Genomic DNA, 23,384 nt, shown 5'->3' with positions numbered 1-23,384 from the left:
AACTCAAAACTTAAAACTTAGATTACCTTTGATTGGGATGTTTCTTTTCAAATCCTTCGTTCAAGAAGCTTCTAATCTTTCCTAGGATCGCTATGCCTCGATCCTCGCTCGATTCTGACTCCTAGAACTCGAGATTTCTTCGAAAATGCTTCGAACGGTAAAAATGAACTAACAGGAAAGAACGAGAGGTTTTCTAACGTACGTTCTATCTAACAAGCTACTTCTCGTTAGAACGAGAGGTCCTAGAGCATACGTTAGAAAAAACCTCTCGTTCTTTTCCGTTAGTTCATTTTACCGTTCGAAGCATTTTCGAAGATATCTCGAGTTCTAGGAGTCGGAATCAAGCGAGTATCGAGGCATAGAGATCTTAGGAAAGATTAGAAGCTTCTTGACCGAAGGATTTGATGAGAAACAACCCAATCAAAGGTAATCTAAGTTTTAAGTTTTGAGTTTTTAGAGTTTCTAAGCTTAGAATTGGCTTTAGTGAATCGTTGAGTTTTTTGTTCGATTGAGCATCGGGATTTGATTGTTTTGGATCATTGGGAAGCTTGGGGACTTTGCTTTGATGATTTGGAAGTGTTTAGGTATGTTTTTGGAGGGTTTGGGATGAAGGAGAACGTGTTTGGGAATGGTTCTGGGTTGGGGGCTGCGGCCTTAGCTCGAAGAAGTAGGTGGAGCAAGTTTGGCCCTGCTGGGCGTCGCGACCCTAGGTGTAGGGCGCCGCGGCCCTTGCTCCTGGAGTGGCTAGGGGCTCGACCCAAGGTGTTAGGGACGCAACCCTTGGACAGGTTTGAGCCCGTTTGAGTGTTTTGGCCCCGGGAACTTGGTTTTAGTCCTCGGGATCGTTCCTACTACCCGGATTAGTGGGGATTGATGTCCCGGAGGCTAGATCTTGGTTTGGGAACCCTTGATTATCATTTTATTGATGGTGTCCCATATTTGGTTATGACTAGGTGACCGCTAAAGGACTAAAAGTCAGATCGTTCTCAAGGGTCGTTCTTTTATTCATTCTTGCTCGAATCAGAGGTAAGAAAATTGCACCCTATGTATGTGGCATGCATGATTGTTGTTGAGGCATGTTGGTTGATAAATGTGGACATTGATTGCATATTAAATGCTAGCGAATGTTGTTTACTTGTATATGGCACTGACTAGTCAGAGACACTAACCTAAGAGTCAGAAAGGCATAAGCGTCCTAAACGCAGGGCCGAATGAAGATTAGATCTAATCGATATCAACATTGAATGACTCTAAGGCATTAATGCTGGACCGACCCTAAGGTCGATGAAACTTATAAGCACTTGGCTAGTTTAAGACTAGTTACTCAGAATCAGGGCCAAAGGCCTAGGTGACTGCTTGTCACATGGCTAGGGAACAGAGTTCCATAGTTATGACTCTAGAGTCATGAGGAAGGTTATGTTGGTGACTAGTTATCATGCACCTATCCTGTTTAAGCTAGTGAAATGTTCACTTATCTGTTAAGCCCTGGTGACCCTATCGTCACCTGGCTAAAGGAAGTTGTACCCACATTAGTGACTTTTGCGACTATCACTCACCTGTTTTGGACTGATAGTCCTGAATGATTATTATGATCATTGTTGATATTATATCATGCTATATTGTGTTTTCTTACTGGGCCTTGGCTCATGGGTGCTATGTGGTGCAGGTAAAGGGAAAGAAAAGCTCACTCAGCCTTGAGTGGAGAGCTTAGGTGGTGATGTGTACATATGCGGCCGCTTGACCACCACGGCCAAGGAGTTCTCAGAGGAACTAGGGGGTTTACCCTATTTTTGCCGCTTATGTCGGCGGGTTTGTAAATTTGAAACAGTAATGATCATTTTGAGCTGTAAATAACTTGTAAAATGTTTTGATGAGCCCAAGAATAGTTTTATGTATTTAATAAAATGTATAATTCATTTGTATTGGTTTTCCACATTAGTCTATTAATAACACTCAGATGCACGTTTTTAACCAAAGGACTCGGGTAGCGAGTCAAATTTCCGGTTCACCGTAACTGTTCTGGGGTAACCAGGGTGTTACACTTTCAGAAAATTCTGAATAGTTTACAGTACCGAAAACTAAGTTCAAACATGTTGTTGCACGCGTGACCAATTTTTTTATGCGCGTGGAAAGCAATATGTTTGAACCTAGTTTTCGGTACTGTAAACTATTCAGAATTTTCTGAAAATTTTGCAGGATGCTCTAGATAGCTACAATATACACGGTCATAGAAAAAAATTGTGCCAAAAACTGTTCATGGGTCGAGAAACACTGAGAGCCCTACCGATAAGGCTTAAAGTGAAGCCCCTATAAAAAAGTTGAAATATATAAAGATTTGGTGGTACCGATATTGTAAATAATGGTTGGATTATTTTTCACCCTTTCTTTTTGTTAGTTGGGAGCTATATTAATACCTCATAAATTTACATATATACAACCCAAATTCAATACATCAAATTATATAAATGAAAAATATATTTATTTATAATTACACTTCACATATATTTTCTATATTAGGTCTTAAATATTGTACATTCTTTTTTAAAAAAAATAAAATTAAAATGAATTGTTTACCTCTTTTGAATTAAAAACTAAGAATTAAAGATTTTTAAGAAAAAATGTTAAAATACAATATACTTTTATATTATATGATTTTTTTAATAATTTTTTTATTGTTTGTTATAAAGTTATAAATAGAATTAAAAGTAGTATATATTAGTTATGTTACTTAATATAATTAAGGATGCATTTGGAAAAGTTACTTGTTAATTGGAATTGATTGTATTTGGAGATAACTATTAGATTTAAAATATTTGTTTAACCAAGTAATTACAATTAAAAATAATTGAAATATTTCAATTATACTATTCAATTTTCGTAGCATACATACATGAGAATTATGTGCAATCACAAAGTTATAATTATTAAATACTATCAATTAAATAGTATTTTTACTACATAATATTATTTTAATAAGTAATTATTAACTATCTTGCAAATCATCATAATATAAATTTGTAATTTTCACTTAACATCCAAATATATATTATATACTTCTAAATAGAATTTAAGTAAAGATACTATATTATTTTAGAAGTACATTTAAATTTTATAAAGCAAATACATACTTTTTATTTACTTGAATAAACATAGATTATAATATTTGAGGCCGCAAAAAAAATGTGATTTGCAAGAAAGAAGCTCATATGAAGTCGAAATTAATTAGTTTATAATTAAGATACAAATTAATTATGCTACCGACTAGACCTTTATAATTGATTCCCCAGTCAACAGTCAACGCTGAAGCTTTGGACAAACCCTAATAGAATTAATAATGTCACCATTAATGACTACATTCCTTCGTTTATTATTTCACCGGCTTTAAGACAAGATCAGGATATGATAACTAACTATTATTGATTTCAGTTTGGACCTATAGGAATTTATATATATATATATATATATGTGACTCCACATCCCGACGAATTAAAGTCAAAGGATATTATAAACAAGTTAGACATACATACATAACGGATAATTAAATAATTGTTTCATTTTCAATCACAACAAATGCTGATAAATAAAATATGTACCTCATCAATAAAGATTATAATGGTAACGACTTAATTATTTATTACAAGGTTGATTTTGTAAATAACATGTTTATAACTTTTTCGTACCGTTTTCCTTTCACAAGTATCGAATCTTCTTATCTATAGAAGGGATTTATCACCCACCTCACCAGAAATATTTAGTTTATATCAGTTTGAAATCTTATTCAACTAACAGTACATACGTTGTATTTATATTTTATATACATCACTTCTATATAAAAAAAAAATGTGTAGATTTTGTTAATTTTAACCGAATATTCTAAATATTTAACTAAATATATTTTTAAAATTAATTAAAAAAATATTTATTAATTATATTAATATAAATTCAAAATATACTTTTGAAACTAATTAAAAGTAGATATTTATTAATTATATTAATATAAATTAAAATATAAATGTTACAAAATATTATTATTAGAATACTTATATTAATATAAATTTGAATATTATAAAATATCATTATAATAATAGTATATAATACATAATCTTAATTTTAAAAAAAATCATTATTTATGTTTAAAAATGTTATCATATTATATATACTAGGTAAAATAATGTACAATGCACGTTTACTTATTTTTAAAGTTGTAAACATGCTTATTCAAACATATATATTTTTAATTATCATATAAATTTTAAATAAATAAACAATATCATAAAAATAAATAAAATATGTTTAATATAATGTATGACATAAATGTATTGAAGAAATTACGACAAAATATTGTCTATAATTTTAATAAAAACCAGTTCATTTTTTTTTAAATATATAATAAAATGAATTACAGTTCTATAGTATACATAAATATTTGGATTTTTAGCAGCGAAAATACCCAATGTCTTTGCAGTGTTCCACTTTTACACAAAATATTTTTTTTTGCAGTGAATATATACCCAACCCCACTCAAGGTGTCTCTCTGTCACTACACTACTCACTCATTAACACTGGTAACATTGCTTATGTGGCATTGATGTGGTCTGGCAAAGCTGAGTTGTTATTGCCATGTAATTTTAAGTAAAAATTTAAAAATAATTAGAAATTATATTTATTTTAATTAAATTAAATTAAAATTAAAAATATGCTATAAATTATAAATTAAAACTAAACTAAGAAATTTGATTAATAAAACCAATATCACATTAAAAAAAAGAAAATTTTCATATCCCTAAAATTTCTCTTTCTTCTGCTTCATCTTTGTCTTCTTCTTCGACAACGACAAATGGGTGGCTTGGACATGCGCAAAGAAGGCATGGAGTTGGGGAGATCTCGATGGCTTGGACGATTGGGTAAGCTTAACGAAGGGGCGACGACAAATCTAGTGTGAGGTGGCTCCGTGGACTAAGTGTGTGAAGGTTGTGATGAGCAAGATTGTGGCTGGAAATGAGCTAGAGATTGTAGATCTAATGTTGGTCGTTGACAAACACATACACGCACCACATCGATGATGATTTGAATATAATATTGATTTTTTTTCTCATAATTTTTTTGAAGGATTTGTTGAACGATGGGCCTGTGGTTGTGATGCTGAATATGTGATCGATGTTGTTGAATCTGGGTCTGCGGCTGTGATGTTGAATCTGGGATTGATGTTGTTGAATTTGGGTATGTGGCTGTGTTGTTAAATTTGGAATTAATGTTCTTGAACCTGGGTTTTTAGCTGAAATGTTAAATTTCAATTTGAATTGAAGAACAAATTGATGATATACATTTTTATTTTTGATTTGGCCATAAATTTGATTTTTTTTGTCGTGATTTTTGGGAAGAAGATATTTGATTATCGTTGAAGTTTAAATTTTGCTTTTCAATTATTTAAAATTTTAATTTAATTATAATTAGTATCTTTAAAATTTTAAATTTGTATTATTTAATTATTTTTATGATTTTAAAGTAAATTAATAAGTTTTAAAAATAAATATAATTTGGACCAATAATAAGTTGAAATCTGGCAACTTGGTATGCTAAAATGTTTTAATTATGAAATATTATTTTAAATTTTTTTTATTTAAAATTATGTGGCATTGATGTGACAATAACAACTCAACAGACCACGTCAATGCCACATAAGCACTGTTAACAGTGTTAATGAGTGGGTAGTTGTAACATCCCAAATTTTCTAATATGGCTTAGTGCCTAAATTACGGGGGTCGGGAGGCAAGAATTGTTTTAATTATGTGAATTGTATTATAATATAATTATGCTTACATGTTTAGAAATATTAAATATGTATGTGGGCCTGTTTCTTATAAGAAGGGCATTTTAGTAATTTGACTCACTGATGGTATAATTGTAAATTTGTGTCTGTGTGATTAAGACCACATTATTATGTGGATATATTTGGGTTACTCGACGCGAGGCGATCCTGGTTAGCAAGTTAGCGGAAAAGTCACAATGGGGTAAAAAACCCGACTCGAGGTGAGCTCAGAGATATTTTGGTAATTTAGTACATTGCCGGGATTTTTCGGGTAGTGGGAAATTATTTGGTAATTATTTGAGGATATTGGAAGTAACGATAATTATAGAGCGTAAATTATGATTAGCGGGGTATGAGACAAACGACAAAATTGCCCTTGGGGGCATATGATGAGTAGGCTAAGGGAAAAAGGGCAAATTGGTCATTTCAGGCCAAGTATGTGACTTGGTTGGCTGGGAACTTCTCAAATGACTTAGGAAACCAAAGGAACTCTCAACAGCACCTTACACACTCTCTCTCTCTCTCGTTTTTTTTTCTCTATCTCTTGGAGCTTTGGATGAGCTGAATCATTTGAAAGGAGTTGGCTTGGAAAATTGAAGGATTAAGCTTGTGAAACTTGGGGATTAGCTCAGGGGTATTATCATCTCAGAGGTAAGGGTTTAAATTTGGGGTTCTTCATGATACTTCTGTGATTTTATTGAAAGCCTTGGTGTTTGCATGTGTGTGAGTTGAAAGAGTGAATTTTGGGATTCTTGATGAGTTTTGAGTCAATTAATTAGTTAGGTTTTGTTGCTGGAAGGGAGTTATACTGGTTATGGGGATTGAATTAAAAATTTGAGTGTGATTGGGTTGTTTTTAGTTGGGTTCGGCTAAAGGAAAAACCCAGAATTCTGGGTTTGAAGGGGTCTGGCCGGTGCCCTGTTCTTGGTGTGTCGCAACCCTCTAGAGAAAAGAAGGGAGCCAAGGAGGGCTCTGTCGCGAAGGCGCATCGCGACGACTCTTAGGCTAGGCCGCAATGCGTGTCTGGAGTTTTGGGGAGGCTGAGCCTCTGTTTGGGGCGGGTCGCAGCACAAGAGCATGGGGTCGTGACTCTTAAGGGGATTTTTGGCCCCGAGAAGGTTTTGAGTGCGGGAACTCAACCTTATGGGCTTGGGATCGATTCTACTACCGTGTTTGGTGGCATTCAATGTCCCGGAGGCTAGGACTCAGTCCGAAAGCCTTTATTCACTTGTTGTTGATGGAATTCTTATTCATGGTTGTGACTAGGTCAACGCTAGGGGCTCGAATTAGGGATCATACTCAAGAGTCGTTCATTAGTAGCTTGCACTTGGACCAAAGGTAAGAAAACTACACCCAGAATATGATATACATGATTGGGGCTCGGCCCGAATGCTGAGTATAATATTGACTTAGGCGTTAGGCCTGTGAATGCACATGATTATGATTATGCCTATGCCTATGAATGTTTGATTAAATGTATTATAGTACATTTTATTTGTATATATGTATGATAAATGGAATATGTGATTGTCTACTGTGACTAGGGAGCTCGGTTTATAAATCAGAGAATTGTTGTGAAATCTAGTTAGAGATTGACTTATTAGTCGAGGGCATATATCATTTGAGGAGGTCGGCTTAAAAGTCGAGGGTCTTAAAGCATCGAATTATAAGTCGAGGGCATGTGAGGCTTGACTTATAAGTTAAGGACCAGTAGGACTCGACTTATGAGTTGAGATTGACATTATGCACATGGAGTGCAGGCCACCATGGCTTGGCCACCTTCGAGGTGCACCAAGCACCTGACTTGCTCGGATGCCAAACAAATTGAAAGGGAGTGCAACATGCACTTGAGCAACTCTATGGTTGTTGATTTGTATAATGTTATATGATTGTTTCAGTTATTACTGCTAGTCTGATGTATTACTCTGTGAATTGTTGAATATGTTTTATTGCTGAGTCTTTTGGCTCACGAGTGCTTTGTGGTGCAAGTAAATGTAAAGAAAAGCTTGACCAACCATGAGTCGGAGGGTGATAGCAGTGACATGTATATATGCAGTCCGCTCGACTGCCATGGCCGAGACACTCAAGGAAGTTAGGATTGAACCCAACTTTTGCCGCTTAGGTCGGCTTAATAAGTAACCTTGGTGTTGTAATCAACTTTTAAACTTGTTTGTTTTTGGGATCCCGTGTAAAGAACAACGTTTTTGATTACTGGAAATGTTTATTACTTGAACAAAATTTTTAGTACCTAAACTTTTAGTGGCTCAATCATATGTTTAGTCCAAATGACTTGTTTAGCAAGTCCAGCACTGATTTTAAACACACTTGGTAACGGACCCTAATTAGCAGGGTGTTACAGTAGTGACAGAGAGTCACTTTGAGTGAGTTTGGGTATATTCATCGCAAAAAAAAAAGATTGGGTGTAAAAGTGAAACTCTGCGAAAATATTAGGTATTTTCGCTGCAAAAAACCCTAAATATTTATATCAATAATCTCTATATATATGACATCTAAAAAAAACATTGACATGGATATATATTTACATGGCTACATGACATATATATAAATTACAATAATATTTAAAAATTAATTCATAATAGAAAAAAAATAAGAATAGAAAGAGTCATAGTGTAGAGTAGTATTACATGCATCAACTATTTTTAGTTTCTAATGAAGAAAAAGAGCTTCGATCACTTCATAAAAAATAAACTATCACACAAATTTATAAGATAAAAAAATGATATATATGACTTTATTATTTTTAAATAAATATAATTTAATTATTTAAATTATCATAAAATATTTTTAAAATATCATATTTTAATTTTTTTTATTTATTTTTGTATAAGTTTATGTTTGTTCTAGTTTTTGAATTTGACACTGACAACAAGAAATTATATATATTATATATTTAATATAATATTAATATTATACATGAATTTTAAATTTAAGTTTGTTGCTAGTTTTTTTTTTAAAAAAAAGATAATTTGTTACTAGTTGATAGTAGATTATATTATATGTTTAATATGGTATTGTTCTAATACGTTAATTTTAAGTTTAGTTAAATTTTATTTAAGTTATAAATATAATTATTATTATAAAATATCTCAAAAATATCATATTTTAATTTTTTTAATTATTTATTTGATTATATTTAAATTTAAATCATGTTTACAATCTACTGTTAAATATAAAAATATTCAATTATATATAGAATATTCTCTTAAAGTAAACGGAAAAAAAATCGTCAAAACTAATAAATTCTGTTATCCACACACTTTCTACATAGAAGAGATATATTTTAGAAAAATCATAAACAATTTTTGGATTAATTTTTTATTTATTGTGTTTATGTCATTTTTTTATATATATTATATTATTTATTCATTTGAAATTTATATGACAAAGATTATAATTTAATAAAAATAATTAATAAATTCAATAAATAAAACTAAATAACCAGCATATTATTTGTATCTAGTATATATATATATATATAAATACGCATTAGAAGTAGCTATTTCAGTATCGTATATATTTTTTACCTTACAAGTTAATTCAATTTTTTTTTTTTATTGTTCTTACACCCAAATTAATTAGGGTCGAAGTCATCTATTAAAGAACATATATACTGATCTTGATATCTTGTTATTTATACAGTAGAATTCAGAAAAATATTTCTTTTTGTTTGTACATAATGAGATATTTCCTATAAATACTTTGTGAAAGCTTTTTAGGAGGTCACAAGAAAAATTGAAGAATAAAAAAATAGATATAAAATAATTAAAAACTGGGGCCGAACTATTATAAGTTCTTTTGTGTGTGTGATAATATTTTACATTAATTATTTCTATTTATTATTAGGTACAATCGTTTCAGAATTAATATTTTAAGTTGACAAGATTCAATTAATATTTTAAGTTGACAAGATTCTACCGTCAACAAATATTATATATTAAATTCAACACTTTTTTTAGTAAATATTAAATTCAATACTTTAATAAAATATTTAATTAGAATCTTTGAAATAAAGGAAAAGGAGATTATATATATAATATATATATATTAACAAAAGTCTTTTTCTCACATCCATTTTATATCACATTGAACAAAAATATCGTACTCATACGTTTATTAATTTTTTTTTTTGAGGGGAGAACAAATAGATATTAATGAACATATTTGACGGATATGAAATGAAACCACGCATATATAATTATTCTAAGGTTATACAATACAAATTGATCTTCTATTTGTGGTCTAGAATAAAAATACTTCAACAGTATTTTTTATGTTCTGACCTGAAATTGTCCATTTTCTGTAAAGAAGAGAATAACTATTTATTAATTCCTCCAAATATTACAAATGGATCGATTAGTTAATATATCTTAACCAGGCAGTTAAATTAAATCATTTAGAATTACATATAGTCGGTAAAAAAAACTTGCAAAAAATTCAATATAGTTACAAAAAATATCGTTATAAAAAAAATATATAGAATCAAGACGCTCCTACATATTTATATAAAAAACGTGTTTTACTGGTATAGTATTTTGAAATGTTGTACTACAAAACTTCCCTGCAATTTTTGCTATCAAAATATTTTTGATAATTAGTTCGTACCTAACACTCATTACTAAAATAAATTCATTATAAAAAATATTAGTAGCAAATATTTAAAGGTAGTAGCAAAACTAATATAATGTGAAATTGAATATTTATGATAACATGTAGACATAAATTATAATATACTTAATTTATAAAAAAAATCGCTTAATCAAATATTCTAGTCTCCAACCTAATTTTGAATTCAGTAATACATATAGTAATATTTAATCTCTTAGAGCACTCATATTAGATTAGGTAAAATAGCTAAAAAAAAATTACAAAAGTCCAAAAACACTCCTACATCATATGAGCTAAACCCATGACCGATTTTATCCTATGATAATTTCTTTGCCAAATATAGCTAAACTTTTCTAATTTTTAGTGCTACTTCAAATGTTTTTTTTTAAACTTTTTTATTCTTTTTTCTTTTTCACTTTCTAATTTTTTTCTTATTTTAATTAATAAAAAGTATTAAATATATAATATTTAAATATTGTAAAAGAAAATATAAAGAATTTGATGTATGATATAATGTAAAAATGTGATGTAAAATAAATAAAGTGAAATTTTTATGAAGTATTTTGAAAAATAGAATAGAAAAACTGATATGGGTGCTCTTAAAGCACTAGTAGTAGATAATTTAAAATAGCTAATTAGCTAAAATACATCAAAATAAGATTAAAATGGTACTCCATTAGATGCTTCATTTTACATAATATTTACATATGACTATTGTAGCTTAGCTATATGTAGCTAAATACTATTTGTTAGCTAAACATTATTTAATTATTAAATATTACATGTGATTATTATTAAATATAAAAAATATTTAAAATGAGTAAAATGTATTAAAAATATAATATATAAATGATTTAGAGAAAAAAATAAAAAAATTGATAAATGATAATGTAAAATATTGAAGTAAAATAAAAAAAAAAAGAGTTTTGTTAAGATATTTTGAATAATAGAATAAGAATTTGATCTCATAAAGTTCAGACCTCCAATTGCCCACCATAGTATATAGATAGAGTAAGAGATACGTAATAAAGCCGGATTTTTGTGAGATATTTTAAATAATAGAGGAAACCGATTTGAAATTGTGATGAGATATACCTGATTTCATCAAGCAAATAACTAGACTATCCCTCCGAACTCATCTATTCCATTTTCCATTATTTCCTAAACTCTTCATCGAATAATACTCTCTCCTCTACCAAACATAGGCTTAAGTCCCTTTACTGTAATTAAATCTCCCTTGTATAAAATCTTAAATAACGTCACCAAGTACATATAAAGTTGATGATGACTTTATAATTGATTGATTATTAAGAAAAGTCTTTTTGGACTGCGTTCATTTTTGCCTTGAATATCACGTCAAAGTCACATCATGTCCTAATTAGGAGTCAACATTTCTATTTCAAATTAAAAACAGTAGCTTACTGTACTATATGTGCTAAATTTTGATACGTGTGAAAGAGTTATAATAGCTAAAGTTATAAAATTTAGGTAAAAATTATAAAAAATACACTATATTAGACTAGTTAAATAACTTTACGTGTATTTATCTAAAGTTTACCTCTACTTCAAATATTTTTTATTATCATTTTAGTCATCTTCATCTCCTATGTGAATTAATTATTTTTTATTCTTTCTCATTTTTTTATTATTTTAATTAATAAAAATATTTATAAATATAATATTTAAATAATGTAAAGATAAAATATAAATAAGTTGATATATGGTATAATGAAAAAATTAAATGTAAAATAAAATAATTAATGTTTTTTTTTGACAAATAATAATTAATGTTTTAGTAAAGTATTTTAAAAAATAAAATAAAATATTCATCGAGTGCTCTAAAATGTTTTCTTGTTTTAAAACGAGTTCCCTTAAAAACTTTCTATTTGGATAATATTAATTACGTAGCGGATTGACAGATTTCATATTTGCGCATGCCAAAATTTTAACGGTTGGAATTTTTTCCACAGATCCAGATTTTACTTATACAAATATGTATTTTTAATGATTGAAGGTCCACTAATCCTTCACTAGTTTGACGAAGTACTATTCTATGGGGCTAAGAAAGGGTCTATATGTGGTGGGGTATAATTATAAACAACGTATACTATACATATGTATAAAGAATAACCCTAAATGTTGGCTAATTAACAAAACATATTATGATAGAAAAGATTCATTTTCATTATAATCATCATATATATATATGTGTGTATGCCAGATCAAGTGTATGTGGCTAGAATGTGACCCACGAAAGACTAGTGTGGCTGACTGGGAAACATTGCCATCATCAAGTTGACATGGTTTTGGGCCCTGACAGCGCTTGGGGCCCAGTGGTGGTGGGGTAGTGGAGCCCACTTGCATGTGACGGGCATAGTGTGGTTGGGTCGAGCAGAGTGAGAACTTCAACATTTTCAAAATTCAAGAATCAATATTGTTGTTATTTATATTGTTCAAACACGACTTGTTATAAATTAGAGCGAGTGCCTTTAGAATTGACATGACAATTCTCTCAGCCCACCTCCTCAACCCGTGTTACTCTTCTCTTGTCTCATCATATGAATGTGCTAAAAGTCAGATCAAAGTTCAAACGTTACATTTTAGTATATAATAAAGAGGGGCCTTCTACAGAATTCTCCTCTAATATGAACAAAACTTTAACCATATTACTAATATTGTACTCTGCCAAATTTAAATTAAAAGTTATTTTATGTACTAATCAAGTACCAAGTTTGGTAACAACATATAAGTCAAAGTTTACATCATATGTAACCACTAAAAACCTGTTTATATAGATCTTTTTACTTCAATTATTTATGATGATAAATTAGAACTTCTACATTCAAGTCAATTACTAAATCAAGTATACATATATTTTTGTCAAGATTTTTTTAATAATATATTTTTAGTGAAAAACAAACTCCATACCAGGAAAGCATGATCTTAATTTGAAGAATATAAGATAATAAAATCTGTTATATATATTGCTAAAATTGATAACACACAGGAAATCATAAATTAAGTAATTTTTTTATAACATTAGCGAAGCCCTGTAGCGACGGGAGTATGAACACTATGTGTTGTGTTAGTCTCCTTTCTAATTTTTCTTACATATATTGAATAAAGTATATCTATAATGACTTTCTCTTATTTCCTGCTGCCTGTCTCTCTTCTTGTTATATATTCTGTTAATGAATAAGGTATAAAAACAAGAGTAATGATATGTTTACCAAAACATTACACGCAACGATCTTATGCTTTTGATAAATATATGATCAGTTATACTAAATTAACATATCATTATATATAATATTTAATTTTGGTACATATTTTAAGGGCACGTATTTTGATTGTAAATATTTTGATTGCAAGTATCGTAACTCTAAAACTAAATGATTACTTGACAATATGCTATATGTACTTGCTATATGCGTACACACTAGATCTAAATACAACCCAAAGCAGTACACATACACCAAAAATAACCATTAATATCTATCAGAAAATTGAACTTGAGCGAACTAATATACATATACCGTCACTGACAGACACCGTATATAAATATATATATATATAGAGAGAGAGAGAGAGAGAGGGAGAGGGAGAATAAAAGAACTAATGATATATGTAGAACGATAAATATCGTGAATAAATTGAAGTGATGAGAGAAAGGATGGGATTTGTTGGCAAAGTGGCTAGGTTATAAGAAGGGTGTTGGTGTGGTGTGGTTTGTGGGAAGCGATATTGCAAAGAAGGGAAAAAGTCCAAAATGAATAATGTCCTATATACCTAAAATTATGAGGGCCAAATGCCATTCCCGCTTTCGGATAGCCTTTCGCTGTCTTGACTTTATTGCCTTCGTCCACACCTAAAAGATATGAACATATATATATATATTTGTATATATATATACTGTGAGATTTCCTGTGAATCCTCACGTGTACATTTGGTTGCATGCATAAGAGAAAGAGAGAGAAAGAGGTGGTCTAGCCCTAGCTATCTTGGTATTATTAGGAATATTTAGAATAATGGGTTTTGTTTGTTTTCTCGCTTTCATTTTTGTTTTTCACTTCCCAAGTACTCGATCGTCTTTTGTTTTCTCTCTTCTAAAGTTATTTTCTCTCTTCTTCATACAAAATATTTGTATGTACTGCATCAATTCAAGTTATGATAATAATATATAGTAGTGAATTTGAACTTTAATTTGGTCATTTTTCATCATCACTTGATATTATTCATGTCCTCAACCTACGCAATAGAGTTACACAATTACGTAATAACGTAGGGATAGATATATTCTCAAAGTGGGTCGTGCAACTTTAATATAAGAGTACTGTGAAGTTAGTAATAAATTGATGAATATATAGTCAAAGTTGAAATAAATTAAGTAAAGACTCGGCAATGATTCCCGAGTAAATAAAGTCAAGGGTCATACAAAGCAAAATCGACAATAATAATTATAAATCTCATTACTATTAAGTGACATATTGGATTCGATTTTCTCTTTACACATGTATATATATATTTCCCTCTTTATTTCTGTCCAAACAGAAAATTCTGGATCCGTACTCATCATTTATATTTAACTGCAAGGCAGTACTAGTTGAATGATGTAGTTGAAATCATGGAAAGCTTTTGAGAGCATAGTACTATGCTAATAGGTCCTTCGTCCCTATGTATTTGTATATTTGCTGACATAAGTATTAAATTTAACAATCCATAATATGGACACACCTAGAGTAATTACATTTTGTCGTTATTTAAATTAAACGTATATGCCATGTATCCAAATTTTACAATATCATGAAAGTAAAGGAATATATATGTGGATGCTGAACACAAAAAATTTGTTCAATATATATATTATATTTTTATATAACATATACAAATATTAAAACATCAAAGTAGGAAGTTTTTACTTTATTATCTAATTTTCTTATACAGTTAAAAAAATAAATACAATTGTAGTGTTTCGGATAAGAAAGAGACTCCCGTGGAGACGAGTCCCTGTATAAAGTATGAAATAGTTAATACATAGATGCAAACAGATGTAACATATTATATGCTTTATGGTGCCACTACCAACTCCCAACCGTGACAAATCCTTGGGTGTAACCTGTGAAAGGTACATTTAGCAAAACGCCGTTAATGTTAGATACTCCGATCTCTACCGTGATAACGTAACTGGACACGTGTCACGATGTTAGTTGTTGGGTGCATGCAACGGAATGGGATGCCATCAAGACTTGCAAATATATATAATTATATATGTTTGATCAAGCCAAGCCAAAAACCCAGCATTTATTGATTGCAACGGTTTCTCCCAACAGCTTCTGCCTCCTTCATTAATGACCTATTACACTATCATACACACTCACCTACAGCACACCCATCATTATATATGATCGCCTCTCCGAAACATACCCCTCGTGACCGCACGTCCATTCCAGTCGCCGACTTCTTAAAATTCATTCATTTATATTTTATAAAACGACATCTCTCTGGGTGTCTTTAATAATTAAATAACAGAATATATAGTTGGAGGTTTTTTATTCACACAAAAATATTACAGAAGCAACAAGTATGCAAATCGTTAATTTACTTTGGTGAAAATCACTTGAAATATTTTAGCGTGCATATCGTTAATTCAAAAAAAACTACGGACGCCTTATTATTTATTATATTCGAACTGATAATACAAATGACATGGAATATCGAGATTAGAGAAATACACGTTACAAAAAGAAAAAAAAAAGAAAATGCATGAAATAATCAAATTAAATTAAGAATGCAGATTTTCTTTTCTTTTTTTTTTCATGGGAAATATTTTCAACCTTCTTGTTAAATGCTACTTGAGCCAACTCCAGGGTTGACCAGAGTCAATACCCGAACCACCACCCTTGCCTTGTGTTAAGAAAACTCACCCGCAACGAGCGACTGGTTTCAAATCAATCAAACTCCGTCGGTCGTGCGTAGTTCTTCTTACCACCATGCAAGGATGAGTCACAACGCGGGGTTCGTTCTTGACTCAACAACCCTCAAACTCACCGAAATGAGTCTAAACTTGCTCACTCCAAAAACACACAAAACACCCAACTAATATCACCCCTCCCCACCCCTACCATACACACAAGTCAATGTTAATTAATTTAATTAAAGAAAAAATAAATATATATGACTAGCGAGGTCCAATCACGTGAGACTCACGTGACCGCGGTATCAACTCTCGCACTGAAGAGCTGCCTTGATCTTCTGAACCGTACAGGATATAAGGTTGTTGACGGTTTCCACCGACTCAACCGTGAGCTTCGCCGTTGGTAGACTGTTGACCAGAATTTGAAACGCCACCGTTAAAAGAGACCCACCCACTCTGTGGGACCCATCACCGCCGTTACCGTTACTGCCGCTACCACCATTGTTGTTATTACCGCCACCGTTCGCTGTCGGCCCCATATTGGGCCCCCGGGAACCCGGCCCATCAGGGACGATAGCGAAGCCAGAGGGAAGAAGCGCCACGTAGGCCGAATCGCCACCGTTCATCACCACGTGCATGGCGGGGATATCAACAGGCGCGTACACAACAAGCGATCCAGCCTCGTCAATGCAAGTCTCCTGCAGAATCAGCATGCTGCTCTGGTTTGTGTTCATAGCCTGCAAATCAATACAAGAGCACTCAAAAAATTTATACAATATATAAAATAGGAAAAATAAAGGGGGCCCTACTCCGTCACTATATTTACAATAATACCACTAGCTCTGACAATTGCTGCCAAATTTTTAACTTGTTATCCCCAGAAAAAAGTTTCAGCTTTCAGAGTTAGATAAGTCAAACCCCGAAAAAGCCATATTTTCCTTTTTACCCTATGTTTTTATATTGTGATTATTATATTTGTGAGGTCAGAAGCTAACTCGGAAAGTCGAGAGCCGTCCTATAGTATTGACTTTTCTACAAAAGTTACCGAAACAAAAACTGTCCCTTCTCACACTTTCATTTGTCCCTGATACAAGCCATGAACGTGTTACCCTAAATAAATGTCCTGACAACTCATAGATACTTCCAAACACCACCCACTCATAACTTTCACCTATTTCCAGCCCCACTGGGTGGCTGTAACAAACAACCAAAAAATATATATTAATAGTAATAATATTTATTTAACGCTTACGCTGGCTCTGAGAAGGGAGACGCAATTGCCGTGATTCTGGCCTTTAGCAATATGAGCCATCTCCTGCATGGGCCCACCATTGGAAAGTATGTCCCACTCGCTCCGAAGGCTTTCGTCGCGGAGGAAGTCAAAGAGGCGCTGAGGAGACACCGGTAACCACACCGAAGTGGCTGCACTAAGTACAATGCCCGGGGGTTCACCCGGGTCGTCAACGCTCTTCCGGGTCATGACTCGGACGTCCTCGTCCACGTTCCCTGCGTTTAACTTGTTCCATTTGTGCACAGTCGAGGCGCAAACCCCTGCGCAGAAGTTGTCCGTCATGCGCTGAGCCAGCTTCAGCATGCTCCGTCTCCCGCCTGGTGTTATTCCTGCTGTAAACTCGACCCAGTCCATATAAATTTCAATTAAACTTTCTCTCAAGTAATTTTATTAAAATGTATATTTAATGAATGAATACGTTACCAGTGTGGTCACGGGTGGGGACGGTTGAGGACATGAGAATGGCGAGACACTCGCACTGGCGCTGAAGGGTGGCAACCCACCGCTGGGCGCCGAACCCCATTCCGGAACTCAATAATGGCCGGTAAAGTTGGTGGACTTGGCTCTCATCGTATTCTGCATGCTCCACCCATGTAACCTGTAATTGTATTATTTAAAAATAATAAAATATTATTAGCCATGGTTTCAGTATATATATATATATATGTGTGTGTTGTCAGTGTATATAGGATATACAGGGGCATTTACTTTTTTTAGCAGCAGTGAGAGGAAAAGAATAGAAGAAAATAGGCATAGTAAATGAGGGGCATGAATTGGAATAACAGAAGAAAATAGGCATAGTAAATGAGGGGCATGAATTGGAATCTCATGTAGATGATCATAAAATATAATATTTGGGGTGACATCGAGAAGTGTATGATTTCATATAAGTACAAAATAGCCTGTTCCCTGCGGTTTGACTACAAAGTCTCATGCCTGCCTCGGTTATTTTTAATTATTATTAACGGGAAGCACACTTATTTAAGTGTTGTGCCTAAGTCAGTCACGTTTATTTTAATACCATGAGGGAGAATCGAGAGAGCATCAAATATTGGAATAGAAACATCAAAAACATAGTTTTATTCAATCGATAGCTCAAGATTAAATAACAAGGCTGTTTGGAAACAAAATAGGATATGAATTTGATGAGTAATAGAGGCTTCTATAGGATAAAATAATTCCTTGAGCATCGATTCGCTATCATAGGGTTGGCAGTATTATATGGTACAAGTAAGCAAAACCCAGTTATTGAAACTTTGAAGCTAGAGAGAGTACTTGAAATATTAAATAAAAATAACTATATGGGGTCGAGAACAGAAGCCTTGAAAGGTCAATAATGATAAGATTTTTGGACATAAAATTTAATTCCATCGGGAGACTAACTAAGCACACTGACAATTCGGTCATTGTATAGAGCAACCACTGGAAAAATAAATAAGAAAACGAAATTAAGAAAAAAGTCCTTGATGCATGAGCTCTAACTACTGGCTGGCATGGGGAATGAAACTACTTATGATTTGATGTGGTTAGTGTTTTAATTAACTTAAATGTTTCAACCAAGCATCTATGTCTGTAGTTGCTTCAACAGAGACTCATTAAAGACCTTCCCATCCCCTCCGAACAAAAATAGAAAATAAAGAAAGAAACTTGGGACATGAACAATAATAAATGTTTAGAAGAGAAAAACGGAGTACACTTAAATGGGGTGTGATATTTGAAAAAAAAAAAAGAACAAGAAAAAATTATACGCAACTTTCAAAGAATAACCAAATCTCTTTTTTACCTTAGAGTAGCCGCTAGGCATATCTTGAACAACACACCCAGAAGGAAGCCTCCTACAGTTGATGAACGAGGGGGGGCCAGAAGAATTATCTCTTATGGTGTCGATGGACACATCCACCACGGCCCAAACCCCCTCGGCATGCTGCTTACAGAACCGGAGAAAGTTCACTTCACGGACAGGAACCAAAGGAGAGAGGACTTGTAGTTCAGCATGCATCTGAAAGCAATGTATTTATTAATAAAAATAATTATGTTTAATGCAAAAACAACTTTTTCTGCCGAAGCTTTTACCAGTTGAAGTGCACCATTTCTGGTTCCTCCCATACCACTAGAGATCACATCAGTGGTGGAGGTTCTAGCTATCACACAAGGGAACATCTCCGCCCAACGGCTCTGGGAAAAGTTAAAATACCACAGTCAATTCATTATAATAGTGAAATTTTTGGAAAGTATATATTTAATAACTAAAAACAAATTAATTAAGATGAGACACAGTATCATACCGATTCCATTAAAGTCTCGACTAGGGCTAAACTGTTGATGATGACAATACCCGATTCTCTAGAAGCATCGGTGACGAACCCACTAGGTTTCATGCCAATGCAAGGGTTGAAACTCCTCATGTATTCCTCCTGGTTAAGTACATCTCTTCCTCCTTCATAGCTCTTGATCCAAAGGGGCTCTTCCGTTTGGGCCATTTTAACTAGTTCGTCCATTGCTGCCAAGGCCAGTTCTAGATACATCGACCTCTCAATCGAACGGTCGAGAACTTGGACGCCGCCTTGAGACCTTGACTGAGGAAGGACGGCCAAAGTGTTTGACGAAATTCCAAAATCGGGCATTGTGGTAGTGACTGACGTTAATCCACCAAAGCCATTACTCCCAACTCCGAGCTCCAGAGCTGAACTTGGCAATGGAGGAGCCATGGAAGTCGCCAAGGCCGAAATGGGTCGACCGAGAAACTTACCGGCAAGAGAACAAACCCGCTCTAGCTCGTCTTTAAGGCGGGCGTTTTCGATCCTGAGATGCTGTTCTTCTAGCGATATTTCGCCGATGATTGCTGGGCCACCACAGTTTGTGCACATGGGGTTTCTCATGGCGTCTCTGATCGACATATTCTCCGCTCGGAGCTTGTCGTTTTCTTGCCTAAGCAGCGAGTTCTCGTGTCGTTCGAGTTGGGTCTGGTTAACAATTCATCCAAAAAATTAAATAAGTTAAAAACTTCAAGTACTTGTTGAGAAAGACAACTCAGTTGATTTCTTAACAAAATGAACATTATAGTCAAGTGAATCACCTTCATTTGGGTTCGGCGATTTTGAAACCAAAATTTGACTTGCCTAGTCTCTAGGCAAAGCCTTTTGCTGAGCTCCAGTCTTTGCTTTTCATCCGGATGAGGACACTCCTTGAACAGACTAGAAAAACCAAAAAATAAATGAGATCAATGAAAACAAGCAGAAAAGACCGTCTACATACAATTTGAAGAAGGGAGAATAAAATAGTACGCTTCAAGTTCTTGGATTTGCTGAGGAGTGTGTCGGTGGTAACGTTTTTTCCTCGGAGGCTTGTCGGTAGCGTCCTGATCGTCGCCAGAGCCACCGTCCATGTTATCACTCCCAGATCTGCTTTCGTGTTCTTCGTCTCGGCTTCTACGGCCACTGCCGGGCTCGAAACTCTCGGCCATGTTTCTGATCATATCTCCCTGTCCATCTCTATTAGTTTGCTGCCACAAAAAAAACCCAGATCAGTTTTCAACCCAAAACGGTAACCAAAAAAGGGTAAAATGAAAGAAGAAAAGAAAGGAGAAATAGGAGTACAAGAGCGAGAGAGAGTCCGGGAGAGTTGAACATTGATTTGGTTAGGGACTGAGTAATGAGTCTTGGCTGAGCAATAGCAGTAGAGGGCATGATGTGGTTGTTGTCGTTTCCGTTGCCGATGTTGTCGTTGCTTGTACTACTGTAAGGAATTTCTGCCACTAATCTTGCACCGCCACCACTAGTACTAGTACTATTGTCAAGGAATCCTCCAAAACTCATCAAAGAAAGCCCCCCTTAGTTTTTTCCTTTCTCTTTTACTCGTCCTTAAAATTTTCCCACTTGCCAAACACAATTTTTTTTTTTTTTGCTTCCTTTTTATCTACTACAACTCTTACTCACTCGACTTGAGTATCTAGAGTTTTCTTCCTTATATTTTTCTCTTTCTCTCTTCTCTTTACAAAATGTACAGATACACACTATTATTGACTGACTGGTTTAAGCTCTATTCCCGAGCCATAACTCGGACTTCGACCACGTAAATTGCTCAAGAGTTTCAACTACCCAGAATTCCAAACTAAAAATTCATGTCGCAAATCGAAATGGGTTTCTCCATTATTTTTTGTTTTCTTGAACAAACAAAAAAACCAGGAAAAATATATAAAAAGAAAAAAAAAAGTCGGAGAGAGGATAGAGGAGACAACTGGTTCGGACCCCAAATGTCTCCAACTCCCTCTCTGCAGAAGGAAAAAGAAGTGTTTGCTTTGGAGAGAAAGAAAGAGAAAGAAGGCAAGCAAGCAAAACTTTCTTCAATTTTTTTTTTTTGCAAATGAAAAATCTTGTGCTTAGCTCTTCGTTCTCTATCCCTCTCTCTCTTTCCCTAGCTTTCTCTCTCTAGATAGAACCTGAAAAACAGGTCGAAACAGCGGTAAGGGAGTTGAAAAAACGGGAACCCTAGTTTTTGGGCAACTGTTATCTCGTTGTCTGCATGCTTTGGACTTTGCTCAAGAAAAAGCTTCTCTGAGTTGAAGAGACTTTTGAGAAAAAAGCCCAAAATTTATATAAAAAATAGAAAGAAAATAAAAATATGATAAGACAGAGAAAGAGAGAGAAAGGTCTTTCCAAGATATGCACAGTAAGAGATAAAATAAAATAAAAGAAGAGAGAGAGAGAGCTGTGAGGAAAAAAGGAAACTCAGAAAATGAAAATTGAAAAAAAAAAGTGTAGATAAAAGGCGTTCTATGTGGACTCATCGAAGCCTTACAAATACATAGCTCCAAAAAGAATCGGTTGACTCTCAACATTTTTTTTATTTTTCTCTCTATTTTTTATTTTTAGATAATGAGGAAAAAAGAGAGTAAAAAAGAAAAAGGCAATGTCATTTTTTTTCGTTTTTGTGGGCATAAAAGGTAGCTAGGATTAGAAATATGTAGAGTAAGAAAAAGTTAAGTTTGTGAGAGTGGCTGAGATGAGATGTAATACTGTTGAATACCACATTTCCACAATATTGGTACGTCTCCTCCTAACTCCGTCAGTCTTTTGGGATTTGGAATTTACTTTTTCAGTTTGGGACTTGTAACGTTTTTCTCAATTAAACATGTTACGTGCAAGGTCACCTCCATTGGCTAACTATTGCTAGACGCAGTGTTTAGTGTCGCATTCAAATATTTGTATAAGATTGATCAGTGTGGTCTTGAAAAATTACTTGCCAGTAAAGTAATAAAAAATCCATAGAAATTACACACATAGGGTGGTTCAGAGTGTGGTGTGATATATATTTTATGTTTTGTAAAATAATTTAAATAGACTTTTAAATTTGATTTTGATTAATAAAAAATTGAGTATAATAATATAGTTATTAAGCAAACTGTATTTTTGTTCTGAGTTGTTAGTCTGATGAATTATTTGTAATTTTAATTCAAAAAACTTTCATCAAAATCGATTTTAGGGGTCTATTTGAACTATTTTATAAAATACAAGTCCAGAAATTTATAAACTCTAGCAAAATATAAACTCTTGGGTACCAATTATTCAACAACATTTATAATAATTTTACTTAAATGTGAACTGCAACAAAAATTTTACAACTCAAATTCAAAATTGCCATATAATTAAAATATAGAACAAATGAAAACGCATCTAAACTTTTAACAACACATTTAAATTTCTGGAACACATAAATAAAATTGATATATTTGCATAAATACGGTG

General features: G+C 33.0%; 1 protein-coding gene and 1 long non-coding RNA gene across 3 annotated transcripts; one reads left to right on the top strand and one right to left on the bottom strand.

Moving 5' to 3' along the window:
- The first annotated feature begins 4,765 nt into the window (after positions 1 to 4,765).
- LOC133793650 (uncharacterized) lies at positions 4,766 to 5,321 on the top strand. Its single transcript, XR_009874908.1, has 2 exons — positions 4,766 to 4,970; positions 5,110 to 5,321. It is a non-coding gene; the product is annotated as an uncharacterized LOC133793650 (long non-coding RNA).
- Positions 5,322 to 16,081: 10,760 nt separating this feature from the next.
- LOC133796658 (homeobox-leucine zipper protein ANTHOCYANINLESS 2) lies at positions 16,082 to 22,320 on the bottom strand. 2 transcript variants are annotated; one of them, XM_062234271.1, is made up of 9 exons: positions 21,237 to 22,320; positions 20,925 to 21,142; positions 20,717 to 20,834; positions 19,926 to 20,603; positions 19,714 to 19,815; positions 19,424 to 19,639; positions 18,064 to 18,238; positions 17,602 to 17,969; positions 16,082 to 17,086 (listed from the first exon to the last, which is right to left on the bottom strand). In XM_062234271.1, the coding sequence occupies exons 1-9, from the start codon at positions 21,453 to 21,455 to the stop codon at positions 16,655 to 16,657; spliced, it is 2,526 nt and encodes an 841-aa protein (XP_062090255.1). In that variant the 5' UTR covers positions 21,456 to 22,320; the 3' UTR covers positions 16,082 to 16,654. The 2 variants fall into 2 exon arrangements, with proteins under 2 accessions (XP_062090255.1, XP_062090254.1); XM_062234270.1 differs by having other exon boundaries at positions 17,602 to 17,972; positions 21,237 to 22,317.
- Between the last annotated feature and the right edge of the window lie 1,064 nt (positions 22,321 to 23,384).

Source organism: Humulus lupulus, chromosome 8 (assembly GCF_963169125.1).
Source record: "Humulus lupulus chromosome 8, drHumLupu1.1, whole genome shotgun sequence".
NCBI lineage: Eukaryota > Viridiplantae > Streptophyta > Magnoliopsida > Rosales > Cannabaceae > Humulus > Humulus lupulus.
The sequence above is the reverse complement of the archived record's forward strand: the minus strand, read 5'-3'. Positions and strand labels throughout refer to the sequence as shown.

What these genes read in the sequence shown, in the direction of transcription:
- LOC133796658 (XM_062234270.1), bottom strand. Translation starts at nt 21,455, where the DNA reads ATGAGTTTTGGAGGATTCCTTGACAATAGTACTAGTACTAGTGGTGGC. An exon ending in CCGGACTCTCTCTCGCTCTT is followed by an intron (nt 21,143 to 21,236) that starts GTACTCCTATTT and finishes TTTTTGTGGCAG; the next exon opens with CAAACTAATAGAGATGGACA. An exon ending in TCGAGACTTTAATGGAATCG is followed by an intron (nt 19,816 to 19,925) that starts GTATGATACTGT and finishes AACTTTTCCCAG; the next exon opens with AGCCGTTGGGCGGAGATGTT.